Here is a 14,501-nt window from a genome sequence, read left to right on the forward strand (position 1 = left end):
TATTTTTTGATAAAGAAATTAAAACATACATTGTATCGAAATTACTGACTTTAAAACAAAGGCATGGCTCAAGATATTCCCTTCAAAATCAAAGAAGGAGACAAGAAAAAAAAAGTAATTGATATTTAAATATTAAGGAATCTATGTATTTATTTGTATAACGTAGTTACTAATTTAATTATAATAATAATATAATATAATTAGTAACAAAGAAAATAATAAAAGAAAGAAAAAATATAATCATATGTTTACTTCTTTTAATAACTTCATTTTAATAAAATCTTCTTTATTCTATTAACGGTCTTGGCACGATCCCTTATTGCTTGATACAATCAAGGAAAGTCAAGTGACAAAAAATATTTAACAAGATAATCTTTATTTGATTATAGAAAAATGTTACAATTCAACAGGTTTTTTATAAAACCCCTCATTTTTTTTCTTCATACACGTTTAGAAATTGCAATTGTGTTAGAGTTAAAAGTTAACCAAATTTTCTAAAATAATGTATATGTTGTTTTACTCACCTAGCTTCAGTTCTAAAATGAAGTTCTGCTGATTCTAATAATGTTCGGACAACTGCATGACTCTCATGTCCATTTCATAATTTATCATTTTTAATAAATAAACGAAATTATAAACTAATACTGCATTTCCAAAATGGCAGGACTACAATTTTCTTGTTGATCACTAATCGTATATAAATATACAAATATTGCTACTCTTTTAATTTAAAATTAATTATCAATATTATAATACAGTATCCATGTCAGTATGACAGAGATAGTCTGTGAGTACGTAAGAAATAAATAACATTTGGTTTGATAGACTTATTTGGTCAACTGAAAGATGATTTTGACATTTTTTTCTGTTTCTTTTTAGAGAAAAGTCTGTGCAATAAAATAAAGGTAACAACGTTATTAACGAGCAAAGAACACTATAGTTTCTATAGTGAGCACATGTCATCAATCAAAACGGGCAACCTATATAATTCTTTTTGATTGACACTCACGACGATTTTAACAATTTTTAGAGCCTAAATAATATTATAATGTTACCTCATACTGTCTTAGAGCAATTTCATCTAATTAATTAAAGGAACATAAAAGAAATAATGATGTCATGCATGGATGAAACATTAACAGTATTTATTTGATTTTTTATTGATGTTATCCTTCAAAAAGTGAGTGGGAATGAGCCCTTTTTCAGTGTTTACATAGTGAGTATGGCTTGTAGTTATGGGAGGGGTATTGACCTTCCACACTATGCAAAACCTTGTTATAATATATGTAACTATATGCTTAATCATTCTTGTCTTTTTTTCATTTTTCTTTTCCAGCTTTTGAAAGACTAAATATCCCCATTTCGGATTTAAAATGTCCAAAATGTATTCATGGATATCTGGGACTCCGCCCTCCTGACATAATTCCCATTGACTCACGCTTCAAGTTCATCTGCGACTTGAAAGAAAAGGTTCCTGAGAATCACGTTCGTCTTATGAGCTTGGTGGAAGGGAATGAGGAAAAGAATCAGTTTACGTGTATGAATTGCATGTGCAATCTCTGTCTACGCTGCGTGAGGGACATGAAGCTCCGAAATCGTCCCTTGAAGATCGTACAATGGTTTCATTTAGGGGATGAGAGCCGACACTTTGATAATTTTCGGCGAACAGGTGGTCCTTCAAAAGATCACGTTCTTCTTCCCCCACCTCCACCAGGGATGAATATGCGCTATGGATTCGAACCAACTCCTACTGTTAGTGCACCACAGGCCCATACTATGCACCATCACCATCCTCATCACCCTCATCCTAATCTCCCGATGGATTTACCTCCTTACCTTCCGTCAGCTCCTGACGGAGTCTACAATCCTGTGGGATATCCATCTAATAGTCCAAATGATGTCTATCCGAATCCCGTCCTTCAACCCCCACCTCCTCCAGAGAGAGAAGAATCTCGGTCATCCAATCTCCTTGTCATCTCAGATCTTCAAAGAAATCGTCAACAACGAATGAAGGGTCTAAACCGATCTTGGAGTATTATGTACCCTGACAACTATCCCAATCCAGAGGATGATGTCAATAATACACACAATTTAGCTCATTATAACGGAGGCATTCCTCCTACGAGTAGAAAGAAACGAGGACCTCTAAACCGATCATTAAGCGTATCCACAGACTTTGTAGCAGACAGGTCCATTGACGTGGATGATGACATCTTCAATCGACATCCTAAAGCTTCAAAATCTTATATTCATAAACAACATCCTCCCCCCATTACAAGATCCGTGTCTACAAAGAAAATCCCCCATGAATCTGTAGATCCAACACCTTTACCCATTTCACTCAGGCCCATTCATCGACGAGGAGCCCTGAATCGTTCAATGACCATCATTGAACCAGAGGAACCTGCACCTGCCCTCAAACAAAAGAGAGGAATCCTCAATCGATCAGCATCCATGTCCACGCAGCAACTGGCTAAAGCATCTAACGCTCTAGAAAACGAAAGGCGGGCCTTTGAGGCCACATTTATCAAAAAAATGGATGAGGAAGAGATCCTTGAGGATGACTCTGGGACAAATCGAAATTCTTATGGGGATTTAACGTCAGAGGACTCACGTCTAACAACAAACGAAGACGACTATCAATCCTCAATCAAAAGTATAGGAGTTGCTCCGGGGATGAACAACAGTTCTGGAGGGAATGGAGGAGGAAGTGCTCTCAAGAGAGGGAATCGGCCAAAGCTACGAGCACAATTCTCTACGGATGAGTTGGATGTGAGACGAGTTGTGAGTCAGTCACGGAATGAGAAACGCTACAACAATTCGGGGAATAATAGCAACAACTCTGGGAACTCTTCCTCTGGCGGAGGAATGGCTGAGCGTGGTGGCTATGGTGCCATAAATGTTTAATTCATCTGTCTGATCCTTTTTTATATATGTATATTATGTGTATTTTTCTATATATCAACCAACCAACCAACCAACTAACTTCAAAAGAAACAACAATCCTCTCACGTTCCCAAATCTTACTTCTTACACCATTCACAACACATAAGTTACAAAGCAACCACCGAAGCAGAATAATGGTGATACACAATTTCGACTCTATGAATCATATATATACATTTCAGTTTCTATTTTTTTTAATTTATTAATCATAATCATATATTTTTTAACAAACAAATATTAAAAAAAAAAGACTAAACCTCAAAGATTTTGGATACCTTTAAAAAATATATTTCTAAATGTTTATGATACAAAAAAAAAGATAAAATTCACCCTAAAACTATATATACAGGCCCCTCCATCTAAAATGCATGGTTTTTTTCAATGGCACGTTTTTGTTTTAACTGTTATATCATTATATTTAACCTTATTGTAAGAAATTGTATAAAGAAACTTTAAGCTAAAAATAGGCAAATTCAACCCACAAATAAGAGTTGCAGGTGACTGCAAGAAAAGCTTCCACAAGGTCATGATCAAGGCCAAAGAGGGAAAAGTAAATTTTTTAGACAGTTAAAGGCCCTATTGAATGCAAAAGAGGCAGGATGAAGGTCAATGGCCTTTCTTGTGAATTTGAAAGCATTTAGACCACCATGTAGCACTTGTTCAAGCAAACCTTAATGCCTATAAAATTACCTAGTGCTTCTCCCTTAAACTATTTTGCCTCAGGACATTTTGCAAAAAAACCCATTTTCCCTATAGGATATTTCACCTTCAAATAAAAATAAATAAGGTTTATAAAATGTTAATGTTTTTTTGGGTTGCAATTGATGTTCCCATTGAGTTTTTTTTAATAAAATATGTAATATGTATTTCTATACAACGCGTTAAATATTTGTTTTCTGTTGGACAAATGAAAAAATTGTGCTCTTTCCTAATATTAGGCTTGTTAGTCAATCCATGAGTCTTTTCGAACATGAATAATATAACACTTCTTCCGTTCGAATCGTCGTCCCATTTTTATTTTTGTAATTATACTAAATTCATTTAAGATTTTGTCTCTGGTTCGAACTTATTTCATAGTGAAATTCCAAAAGTATTTATGTATTGAATTTTTGTGGATCATATTATCATTATTTACTTATATCCTTGAGGCGAAATGTCCTGAGATAATATAATATAAGGCAAAAATACCTTATGCCCCTTTACAAGATGATTCCTCATCAGGGTTTGACGCCATACTCAATTACTTAGAAAATCTAGTCTCTTGGTCTTACAACGTCCCCGAATGTCCCCCCCCTGCACTTAGGTTCTTTTGAGTTCCTTCAGGGAAAGCTTCTAACCAAAGTCCTTGATTGTATTTTTGCTATTCTCTAGAAGTGATGCATTTGAGACGGAGGAGCTGGTATGAATAAATAAATAAACAATATAGCATGTATTAATGACATTAATTAATTAATTACTCTCTGTTTTTACAGTATTATGATTATTGTAATATATATTGCATTAAACAATAATAAGTATGAAATTCTGATAAGAATAAAAATGGACTTTCATTCAAAGATTAGACGTAATAGGTAAAAAGAAAGCAGATCACGAAATAGGCAGGCTTTAAAAACATTAGAACAAAATATTTGTAATCAAAAAACAAATTTGTGAAAGCACTCACTTATTGAAAGGAAGTGAATTCAAACATAGGTAAGTGTACTTTATTCAATTTTTAACATCATTTTAAAATTAGTTCATAAATTGTGGCTCGTCAACATAAAATCAAGATAGAACGATTTCTCTCTACTTGTTTGTGAATTACATTTGTATTCCTTCACAAATTATCGTCAATTATTAATTCAAAATTATTCTTAATAAATTTCTGTGCGTTGTTGCTATTTGCACTTAAAATAGCCAAAATTGATCATCACTACCAAAAAACGAGAATTTGACATATTTTATTTGAAAAACCATATTGGGACTAGTACAAATTTCTACAATCAGTTAAAGTATTTAAATTAAAGCTAAACTAATTGAGTATCCAGAAATAATTGATCCCAAAAATTTAAATAAAAAGTCTTTAAATCACTCAAAAATTTCAATGAAAAATTGTTCTGTATGTATTTATGAACCAAAATAATAAATTGGAATGATCTCTAGGTTAATAAATATACAAGGTTATGCCATCAAGTAATTGGGCTTGCCATCATTTTTAATTTGATGTACCGCTCCGACTGACGGGCAAGAGATTCTGATGTCATAGAGTATAAAAGCAGTACTCTAACAGTCAAGGAAGGGGATATATAGCTACTCTTGTTAAGCATTATAATCTGTGACGTCATGATTAAAAAGCGTGGTGGTAGTCAAACATCAGTCGGTTGAGCGTTATGGTATAAGCTTGGATATCTATACGCCTTGGGATTCTCTCTGTCTCTTGATTTTTGTTCCAGATTGTTTTTATTCCGAGGTGCATTACATACTTGAAATAGTGTTTAATTTATATAAATTTAAAGCAATAATGAATTATACGAAATATCTAACAAAAAATTATTTTTATTAACACCTTGAGTGCGTTGTAAATTACACTTAAAGTAGACATAATTGATCGTCACTATCTAAAAATAAGATAAAGACCTATTTTATACTTAAAAAGTTCCATATGGGGCACAATATCGATCCATTAAATCAAATAAAGGTCATTAACTATAAATAAAACTATTGTGGATCTTGACTCATACCTCAAATTTGAATACAAAGTCTATTATTGAATTAAATATATAAATATAGATAAAAGTTATTGGGGTGTTTGTATATATAAAGTATAAAAATTTCACTTGGATATTTTTCGTTCGTTTTTTTTTTTGTTCTAGATTGCTTATATGTTGACATAGCACATTTCCGCTATATTTATAGGGTATAAAAATGTCTTAGCCTTTATTATATTGATGTATCTCTACTAAATATATGAAAGCTCATTTATTCTAATTGGCAATGAAGTATACGCATTTTAAATGTCTTTTGAAAGCATAACAGGGTAAGTAAAAAGTTTTTAAAAATTTTATCGCTATATTTTAAAACATAAAATTAACATAATAAGGATTATCCGATTGAGAAATTAGTATAAGGAATAAGTGCTCAAACACCGGTCCAACTACAAAAAATTCCATTATTTTATCGACATTTTTGACGTTCATATTACCAGAACGAAATCGTGGGAACAGCTGCTTTGTTTTTGGATTTGAGACTGTATTAGATTTATGTTTTGAATAAAATTGAATTCTTCGACAAATTATCCTCCATTTCCATAAGCAAATTTTTCGTATTAACCCATTGAGTCCGTCGCAAATTCCTTTTAAACTTAGCCCAATGGATTGTCACAATATAAGAATGCGAAATGGATAGATTGTATTTGAAAAGACAAATGAGTTCTTTATTTAAAAAAATAAAACATACAATACTTTTGGGTGTATAAGAAATATATGGTATTGCTTCATAAGATACACTCATACTTTGACTTTCTTATAAATTTATTTCACAAGACAGATAAAATATTTATTGTTGTTATTTTTTAATATGTTTATGACAAATATCAAGAATGATTATTGATTTCTAAACAAGGCAAAAAGCAATGCATAATTGAATTGCTCAAAAAGTTGTTTTGTATCCTTCACATCTGTGGCTCGTCCACACAAAAACGTGATTGAGTAAGTTTTTTCTCAAAATTTGAAGGTGGATTACATCTATATTTTCCACAAATATTGGAAAATTTCTATGAACAAACTATTCTTAATATATTTGTATAGGAACTGCAAATTGTATTTAAAGTTATCAAAATAACTCGTCGCAATAAAATAATTAGCAATGGACTGATTTTATTTAAAAGAGACCATGTCAAGGCCAATATAAGTATTTTAAATCCAACTAAGGTTATACCGTTTAGCTTAAATTATAATGGATCCTAACTCATCCCGCCAATTTGAATAGCAAGCTTATAAATGTCGTAAATATGACTATGAAATATTTCAAATTCCCTCTTTTTGGATTGACTTGCCACAAACACTTGTTAAGTGTTTGAAATATTGTTAAATTTAAAGGGGAAAATATGTATGATTTTTATATTTTGAAATTGAATTATCCGAAATATATATCCACAATTTTTTGTTATTTCCCCATTGAGTGTACTATAAATTGCCCTTAATGTAGCCCAAATTGATCGTCATAATAAAGTAATGTGAAATTCAGAGGACTCATTGACCGTACGTACGCATCTATGTAAAATAAAATACCTAAAAATGCTCTCGATGATTGGGATGAGTTTATCAGAAAAGTGAAAATTGGTGATTTCATTGAGGAAAAGATAAAATCACTGCAGAAATAGATGAATATTATAAGAAATGGAACAATAAGAAAATACAACAAGTCATTCACATCCAAAAAAATTATATTCTTCTCATCTTCATATCTGTCTTACAATAAAAGTTCAAAAATACCATATTTTGAGCTATTTATAGATGTTGTAAAAGATTTGGAAGAAGAACATTGATCCATTGATATAATTATTGGAGTTATTAAAAAGTATATAGATGATACAACGTCAGTATACAATATACTTTATAATAATATTGATCATTTTGTAAAATACATCAGAAACCAGAAGAAAAGTAGTGAACAGAGTAATCAGTAGCTGAGTACTTTGAGAAATGTGTAGAGTCTTTATTCCAATGGAATTATTTCATAAACTAAAAAATAATAATTGAGTCCTTTTAAAATTAAACATAACTTTAATGTAAAATAATCACGTTCCCTTTTACGTATTAAAAAAAGTTTTCAAGTATGAATAATTTAAATTAAATTTATTCATATGAAATAATTCATCGTTCAATTAAATTTAAAAAAAGTAGTTAAATGGATAGATCTTATGAATGAAAGGAGTCATATCAAGGGCAATACAAGTTCTTTTAAGCCAAAAAAAGGATATACACTACTGGTATAGTTCTTGGGTATCTTAATTCATATCAGAAGATTGAATAAGAAGTCTACAAATGACTCAAATATGTAGGGGGTCAGCAGTGGATGGACTGGAGGAGTTGTAGACCCCCCCCCTTTTTTCCTTCATGATGAATGATATTTTATAAATGTAAAAACGTTTTATTTTGCGTCAATATCAAAAATTTAAAATGCCATTCAAAAACCTTATATTTGAAAAAAGTAACGTATAAATTTCCAAAGTTTAAATAAAGCTCCTATGAATGATATTTATTTACTTATATAAAAAATAATAACAAACTTGTTTTATTTACTGTTCTTTGGATCTGAAAATCTTATGACGTTCCAAAACCGTTATGATTTTCAGTGTAGTGAAGTAACTCATTCTTTTTAAGACGTTTGGTATGGATGTATTTTACAAAAAAAAAAAGAAAAAAAAAGTCAAAGATAACAAATGAACCACAGTTCATTATCAAAATTGTAAACAACAATTAAGAATAACGTCAAGTGAATCTAAATGTATTGCATTTATAATATTTTTAGTATTCATAAATCGGGAACCGGGATAAATCATAGAATGAGAGAGAAAATAAAGCTCCACGATTTGAAAGCGAATAAATTTAGGTCTATAAATTTATTACTTTTATGAATGCGCGGTCTGGACTGAGATATGGTTCTATGTTGGTCTAGGAAAATTACTTCAGATCGAACTGAAAGAAAATCGTTACAGATCGGCCTAAAGAAAAATTATGTAATGGTTTTTTTTTACAAAAATCAGCCGAGATCTGTCTCATTTTATAATCGGTATAGACTGACATTATGGATTACTTGTTAATGACGTTCGTCGAGTTTCAAACTTAAAAACAATTTAATACAATAACGTCATATAAAGTTAAATGTGTTGCAATGAGATGAGCTTCAACAAGATTCTTTTTGGGACACACATTCCATTATGGCCGACATCACTATGGCCATCATACTCGCCAGATGCCAAACTGCTCAACTTTCATTTTTAACTGGAGGTCGAGGCCAGGACTTTCTGGAAAAGGGCACTGAATCTCGAAGCTATCAAGCCTTTAGTTGATGAACATTATAACACCATGTGCCCCAATTATACTACTACTGCATGTCAGAGTTTATAGCGTATATCGAGACAATTATCAAGGTTGATGAAGACACTGTTGTATATTAAATGACAACCCTTTTTCCAACGTCTGTACAAACTTTAGGCATTATAGCTCCCCTAGTTTCCAAAATTAAACTGACTAAAATTCCTGTTTCAAAATGTCACGTTTTAATACCGTCTAGAGTCTCATATATGTATTATCCTGTTCCAACATGATTGAGACAGGTTGGTTTGAAGGAAAAGGAGAAAAGTTATCTAGAAGATTCGAGTAGCATCTATGTTCTTTTGAATTTTATGGTGGAAAAACATTTCATAGTTATTCATAACCTAAATAGCTAATGCCTAAATATCGTATTTTTACTTGTTTCTCTAATCATCCCTGTACATGGAGGCTCCCATATTTGGCTTGCACTTTTTAATATGCTACAAACTGGGAAAAACCGTGTCTGAGATCACAACCACTCTCATTATCGTTAACCCTGATGCCGGCCCTGATAATGCAATCATCTTTCGGCGAGTTGTTGAGATCCAAGATGCAACTTTTAAGCACGTTACAGGTATCTCTTCAGGGCGTCGTCGGGAGACAAGGACACCTAATATCGCCCAAGTGAAGGCCCTGGTAAAGAACAAACACTGATTCAGCGTTTGAGAGGTCTCGCCGGAGATTTTCTCTACCACACACAATGGTTTTTAGAATCCTGACTGATGATCTCCGTTTCAAAAACCTTTCAGCATCTCGGTAACAAGCAAACAAGGATGAGTGTAAGAAGTGCTGTAGGTCCCTGATTAATTTCTTCTTAGGACCATGGAAAACAGTTTTTGGAATTTCAACTGTTTATACAGAATAAGTCCTGGCTCTTGTGGGATAGGCGCTAGAAAAGGCATATATTGGTGGACCCCAAGGACAGCCAGCCCGCGACTGCTCGTCGAAAGCAGACATCGAGAAAGACGATGATCCCGATGGGCTTTACCTGTAAACTCAAGCGAGTTTCGGTACAATCCCTGCCTGAAGGGGCCACAGCCAAGCGAGAGACAAGGATATAGTACCTGCAAACGACAGTATACGGTTTTCCAGCCTAAAAAAGAACAAGACTCACCTGAAGGAACTTCTGCTCATGTGGGACAATGCACGTCCCAACATAGCCCACGACAGTAGACAGTTCTTAACGTGGAGAAAGTTGGAAACGATCAAACTGAGTCCCTACAGCCCGGATCTCAATATCTGTGACCGATTTCTTTTCTGTAAGTTGAAGCACCTGCTCAGGGTTACGATTTTGATAGCATTAAGATCTCACACGCGGCGTTCAGCGGGTAATGCAGTTTGTTAAGGAAGATGAGCTCTCCAGGCAGTTTTTGGAGTTGGAAAACCATTGACATAATGTTATTCTAGGAGACTATTTGTCATAATTGAGTTCATTTTTTTTAGAATTTTAAATGGAATTTCTTGTCTTACTGTGGAAGTTTAAATCATTTTGGAACAACCTGATATGTTGAAGTTCTACTGCATTTAAGTTAAGAAGGAAATTCATGTTTAATTTTTACGAATAGGAGGATATAACCTGAGGAATTTAGCCATAAATTGCTTTCTTGTGAATTATTATTCTTTATTTGGATCCAAAATATAAATTTTTTGTTTTGTTTTTTAATCTAGTTAGTTGGAATTTTTTGGAACATTTAAGTACAATCTGCAACACCTACAAAAGATTTATCAGAATAATTTATCAATTGAAATTGATGATGATTAGTTATAGACTAAAAAAAAAATTCCCCATCCATTTTTGAAAAAAGAAATCATCTTTGCTTTCTTTTGTGTTGAAAAAACATATATTATAGATATTGTTAGGCCTATTACGTCATTATGTATGTACATTTGACAGTAACAATTTAGGATGAGGTGATTTTTTTATGTTCATAGCTAAAGAAAAGTACAATTACAGCGTCATAATAAACTAAAAAATCACGTAATCCCAACTTTGTAGCACATATTTAACAACCAACTTTTAGTGCATGTGCAGGCAAAATATTCTTTGTTGTTTTGGCGGATAGGCAGATGTGTTTGGCTTCAGTTTAAAAAAAATGGCATCGAGGAACAAAGCATTTATTGCACTATCTGGAAGAGGGTGAGTGCCTTGTTGTGATCCTCACCTGACGAGAAAATATTGGGATTGCAAAATTCTTATTACTGGGGAAGTCCTTTGTCTGGAGATTCAGGAAGATGTTGGAGGCTATTTGTATGGCAACAAGACTTTGTTCCATGCAACAATCCCTATAAAATTTATACCTAGTTGTCATATTTTTTTTACTATGTTGTATTCAGTCTTTGGCCTTCAATCTCACGGGACCGACAGCCTATGGACTTCTTTGTATGAGGTTTAGTTGAGTGGCAAATCAAGAGACTCTCCTACAAAACAAGATGCGAGCACTTGTCCAAAAGCTTGGAAGAAATCCAGAATCTGCCAAAGTTACCTGTCATTCAGACACGCTCCCGTTTCCAATGCTTAGTAAATGGTGTTATAGACGCCAAGGCCGATCATATTGAAAAATAATATATATATAATTTGATTTAGCTTTCACAATGTTTTTGGTTTTTACGGAAATTGGGTGATTAGCTTAGGAAAAACTCATTTGTATAAAAAAATGCGTTATTGTTCTCAGTTTCAATAATAAATTTAGTTTATAATAAGCATAGTGTAAGATTTGAATCATAAGTTCTCCATCAATTCAAGTTCGTTTTATGAAATTTTTATTAATTTTTTAGTCTGATTGGGTCTGAGTTATTGAGAATTTCTACATTTATATGTAAAATGGTTTTTCATTGTGCGTAGATAATCCACTATTCTTTAATAAAAAAAGATTCTTTTTTTTTGCCTTATTTTTTGTCATACTATAAGTTTGAAAACTCACCAATCAAAGGTTTTTCGTTTGAAATTATTATCTATTAAAAATAAGTAAGTTTCTGCATCAGTAAATAATTTTATTTCCATATTGTAGATAAAAATAAAATGTAACATTTGAAAGAATATTTTTTCTTTTATAACATTCTTTCTTTTCTCGTCTTGAAATAGTGTTAGATATGTCTTAAAACTAAAAAAAACTGAATTCATATCAGTCAAGTTGTAGTACAATTTGTCAGTCCAGCAGGGGTATTATCGGTCTTTTGGGTTAACTACCACTTAATTAATAACTACGTGACTTCTGATGTTCTGAATAACCTCTTTCAACGCCACAATAAACCTTAAATTTAAAGTTATAGATCTTGGGCTAGATCGTATAATATTCAAGTTTCGTATGTTCTTGGTATCGTTCATTATTTTCTTTGTTTTGTTTCTTCTTCAATCTTAGTTACAAGTGAAGAAAGTAGATATGAATATACCGTATGAATAAAGGCACGAATACTAAACCCCTGTCAGCGAAGGCTCATGCCCCCCACTACAAACGGGGTAGGGAAAATTATAAGTTAAAAATGATTTTTTTCATACGCAATTTTCTCCCCAACCAGTCTTCAGATTTAAAATATAAACCAGATTCTGAACTTTGATAGATTCTGATTAATTTTATTCAATAAAATTACCTCTGGCCTCAATTACAATCTCTATGAGAGGCTGAATGTGTGACCATACATTTACCACTTGATACTTTGCCTAATCCTGAAATTCCTTTTTGATCCAACTAATAAGTTTGTCTTTGGTATTGTTGGAGATTTCGGTTGGTTTTTCGTTCAATCGCACGTCATACAAAAAAAAAATATTGAATTAAGATCCAGACAATTGGAATGCCAAAATTCCGCCCAGATAAAGTTGTAAAAATTGTCTTAGATCCCTTAACTTTTTTTTTATAGGTGAAGTAAGGAGTCAAGTCCTTTACAGGTCTTAAATTAACTTTAACCTTGAGAACGAATGTCTCACTTTGTTTCAGAGTTCCAACAATTGTTAGGCTGTCGCTCCAGGTACAAATTCTAAAATGGGGTACTTGCCTTTTGCAATGGAAGACTTAAAACTTTTAGTTATTTCTTATTGTACCGAATTCCAATAAAAAAAATTGTTCCATAAATATTGGCTAAGTTTTGACTATCAAAATTTTGCAGTATTTCAATGAGCGAATTGAAAATCAATTATTTTACGAGAATTTTGTCTGGCATTATCTCATTATAGAGGGTTAAGTAGTAAAAAAAAGTCCGTGTACAACAAGGATTTCAAATAATAAGGATTTATCTTCTTCACAAACTTCCCAAAAAGTGGTACCCCCTTCATTTTTAATACATTTTACTATGATTTATTTCTCATAACACTGTTTATCCTTCGTATCAAGTATATTTCTAAAATGGTGTTAAGTCGTTTTTTATTCATAAAACATTTGATGGAAATCTTTCAGAAAAAAAAATTAGAAAATATTAAATTTTTGAGAAAAACATTCGAAAAATAATATGGAATTGAATGTATTTAATTTTTTGATAAAAAAAAATCAAATTTAAATTTCAAAATGTAGCTTTTTTGAGGAAAAATTTAAAAAACCCAAAATTATTCACAACAAATGCTAACTTGAGCAAAAAATTGCTATTGTACAAGTATTAAATTTAAAAAAAAGATCTAAAATTATTTTTAAACATTAAATTTTTGGAGAAAAATTTCAAAACTCTATAGATATTCAGAGAAAAAAATTAGAAAAATTATATGGAATTGAAAATTTTAAATTTTTTAGAAAAAAAAATCAAAATTAAATTTGAAATAGTAAATTTTTTGTCGAAAATTTTTCAAAAATCGAAAGTTTTACACAACAAATTTAATTTTCAGTAAAAAAAATCAATCTACAACTGTTCACTTAAGATTAAATTTTTGGAAAAAAATTTAGAAAATTCTATTTCTAAATGTTAAATATTTTTAGAGAAATTTTAATGTCTGAAAAAAAAATTTCAAAAATTAAATTGAATCAATTTTCTTTAAACTTAAATTGCATTATAATTTTTGGAAAATTATAATGTATCAAATTTTTGGGAAAATTAAATGGAATCAAACATTTTGAAAAATTAAATTTATTCAAATTTTTTGGAAAAAAAATCAAATACTAAATACAAACCCTCCAGCCTACCTCCCCTGACGCCCCTGTTATGGGACAGATGTCTACAGAGTTACAAGTCCTATTTCCAGTTACAACCTGTCCTCTTATTTTTCTTCTCAAAGGATTAAGATGTTTTTAAAATTGTACGAGTGGGTGTAATTTGATAGTTATGATGTGTAACAATTGAAGAGAAGTGACATCTAAGGAACAATTCAAAAACAAAAGCATAAAAGAAGCTAAAAGCCTCAACTCACTCTCTATACCTTTTCCTCATCCACTTAACGTGCAAATAGGTATCATATGATAACATGGTGTGTGTACATTGTACAAGAAGTAGTAGGTAAAGACATAAGTATTAAAGCAATGAATTCCTTGCAAGAACAAAAGAGTTCTCTTTTTCTCTTAT

At 31.6% G+C, this 14,501-nt stretch overlaps 2 protein-coding genes across 3 annotated transcripts in view; both read left to right on the top strand.

Moving 5' to 3' along the window:
* Nucleotides 1-4,486, top strand: part of LOC121126261 (uncharacterized) — a 126,549-nt gene extending 122,063 nt beyond the window's left edge. The window contains exon 3 of the mRNA XM_040721581.2: nt 1,337-4,486. Within this exon, the coding sequence (XP_040577515.2) occupies nt 1,337-2,907 (1,571 nt within the window). The 3' untranslated portion in view covers nt 2,908-4,486. The remainder of the gene's footprint in view (nt 1-1,336) is intronic.
* Nucleotides 4,487-4,589: 103 nt separating this feature from the next.
* LOC121126034 (uncharacterized) overlaps nt 4,590-14,501 on the top strand; it is a 69,842-nt gene continuing 59,930 nt past the window's right edge. The window contains exon 1 of one of the 2 annotated variants that reach the window (XM_040721325.2): nt 4,590-4,638. The gene's annotated coding sequence lies outside the window, so the exon portion shown is untranslated. The remainder of the gene's footprint in view (nt 4,639-14,501) is intronic. The other variant, XM_071891583.1, reaches the window with a different exon arrangement.

Source organism: Lepeophtheirus salmonis, chromosome 11, assembly GCF_016086655.4.
Source record: "Lepeophtheirus salmonis chromosome 11, UVic_Lsal_1.4, whole genome shotgun sequence".
NCBI classification, from domain to species: domain Eukaryota; kingdom Metazoa; phylum Arthropoda; class Copepoda; order Siphonostomatoida; family Caligidae; genus Lepeophtheirus; species Lepeophtheirus salmonis.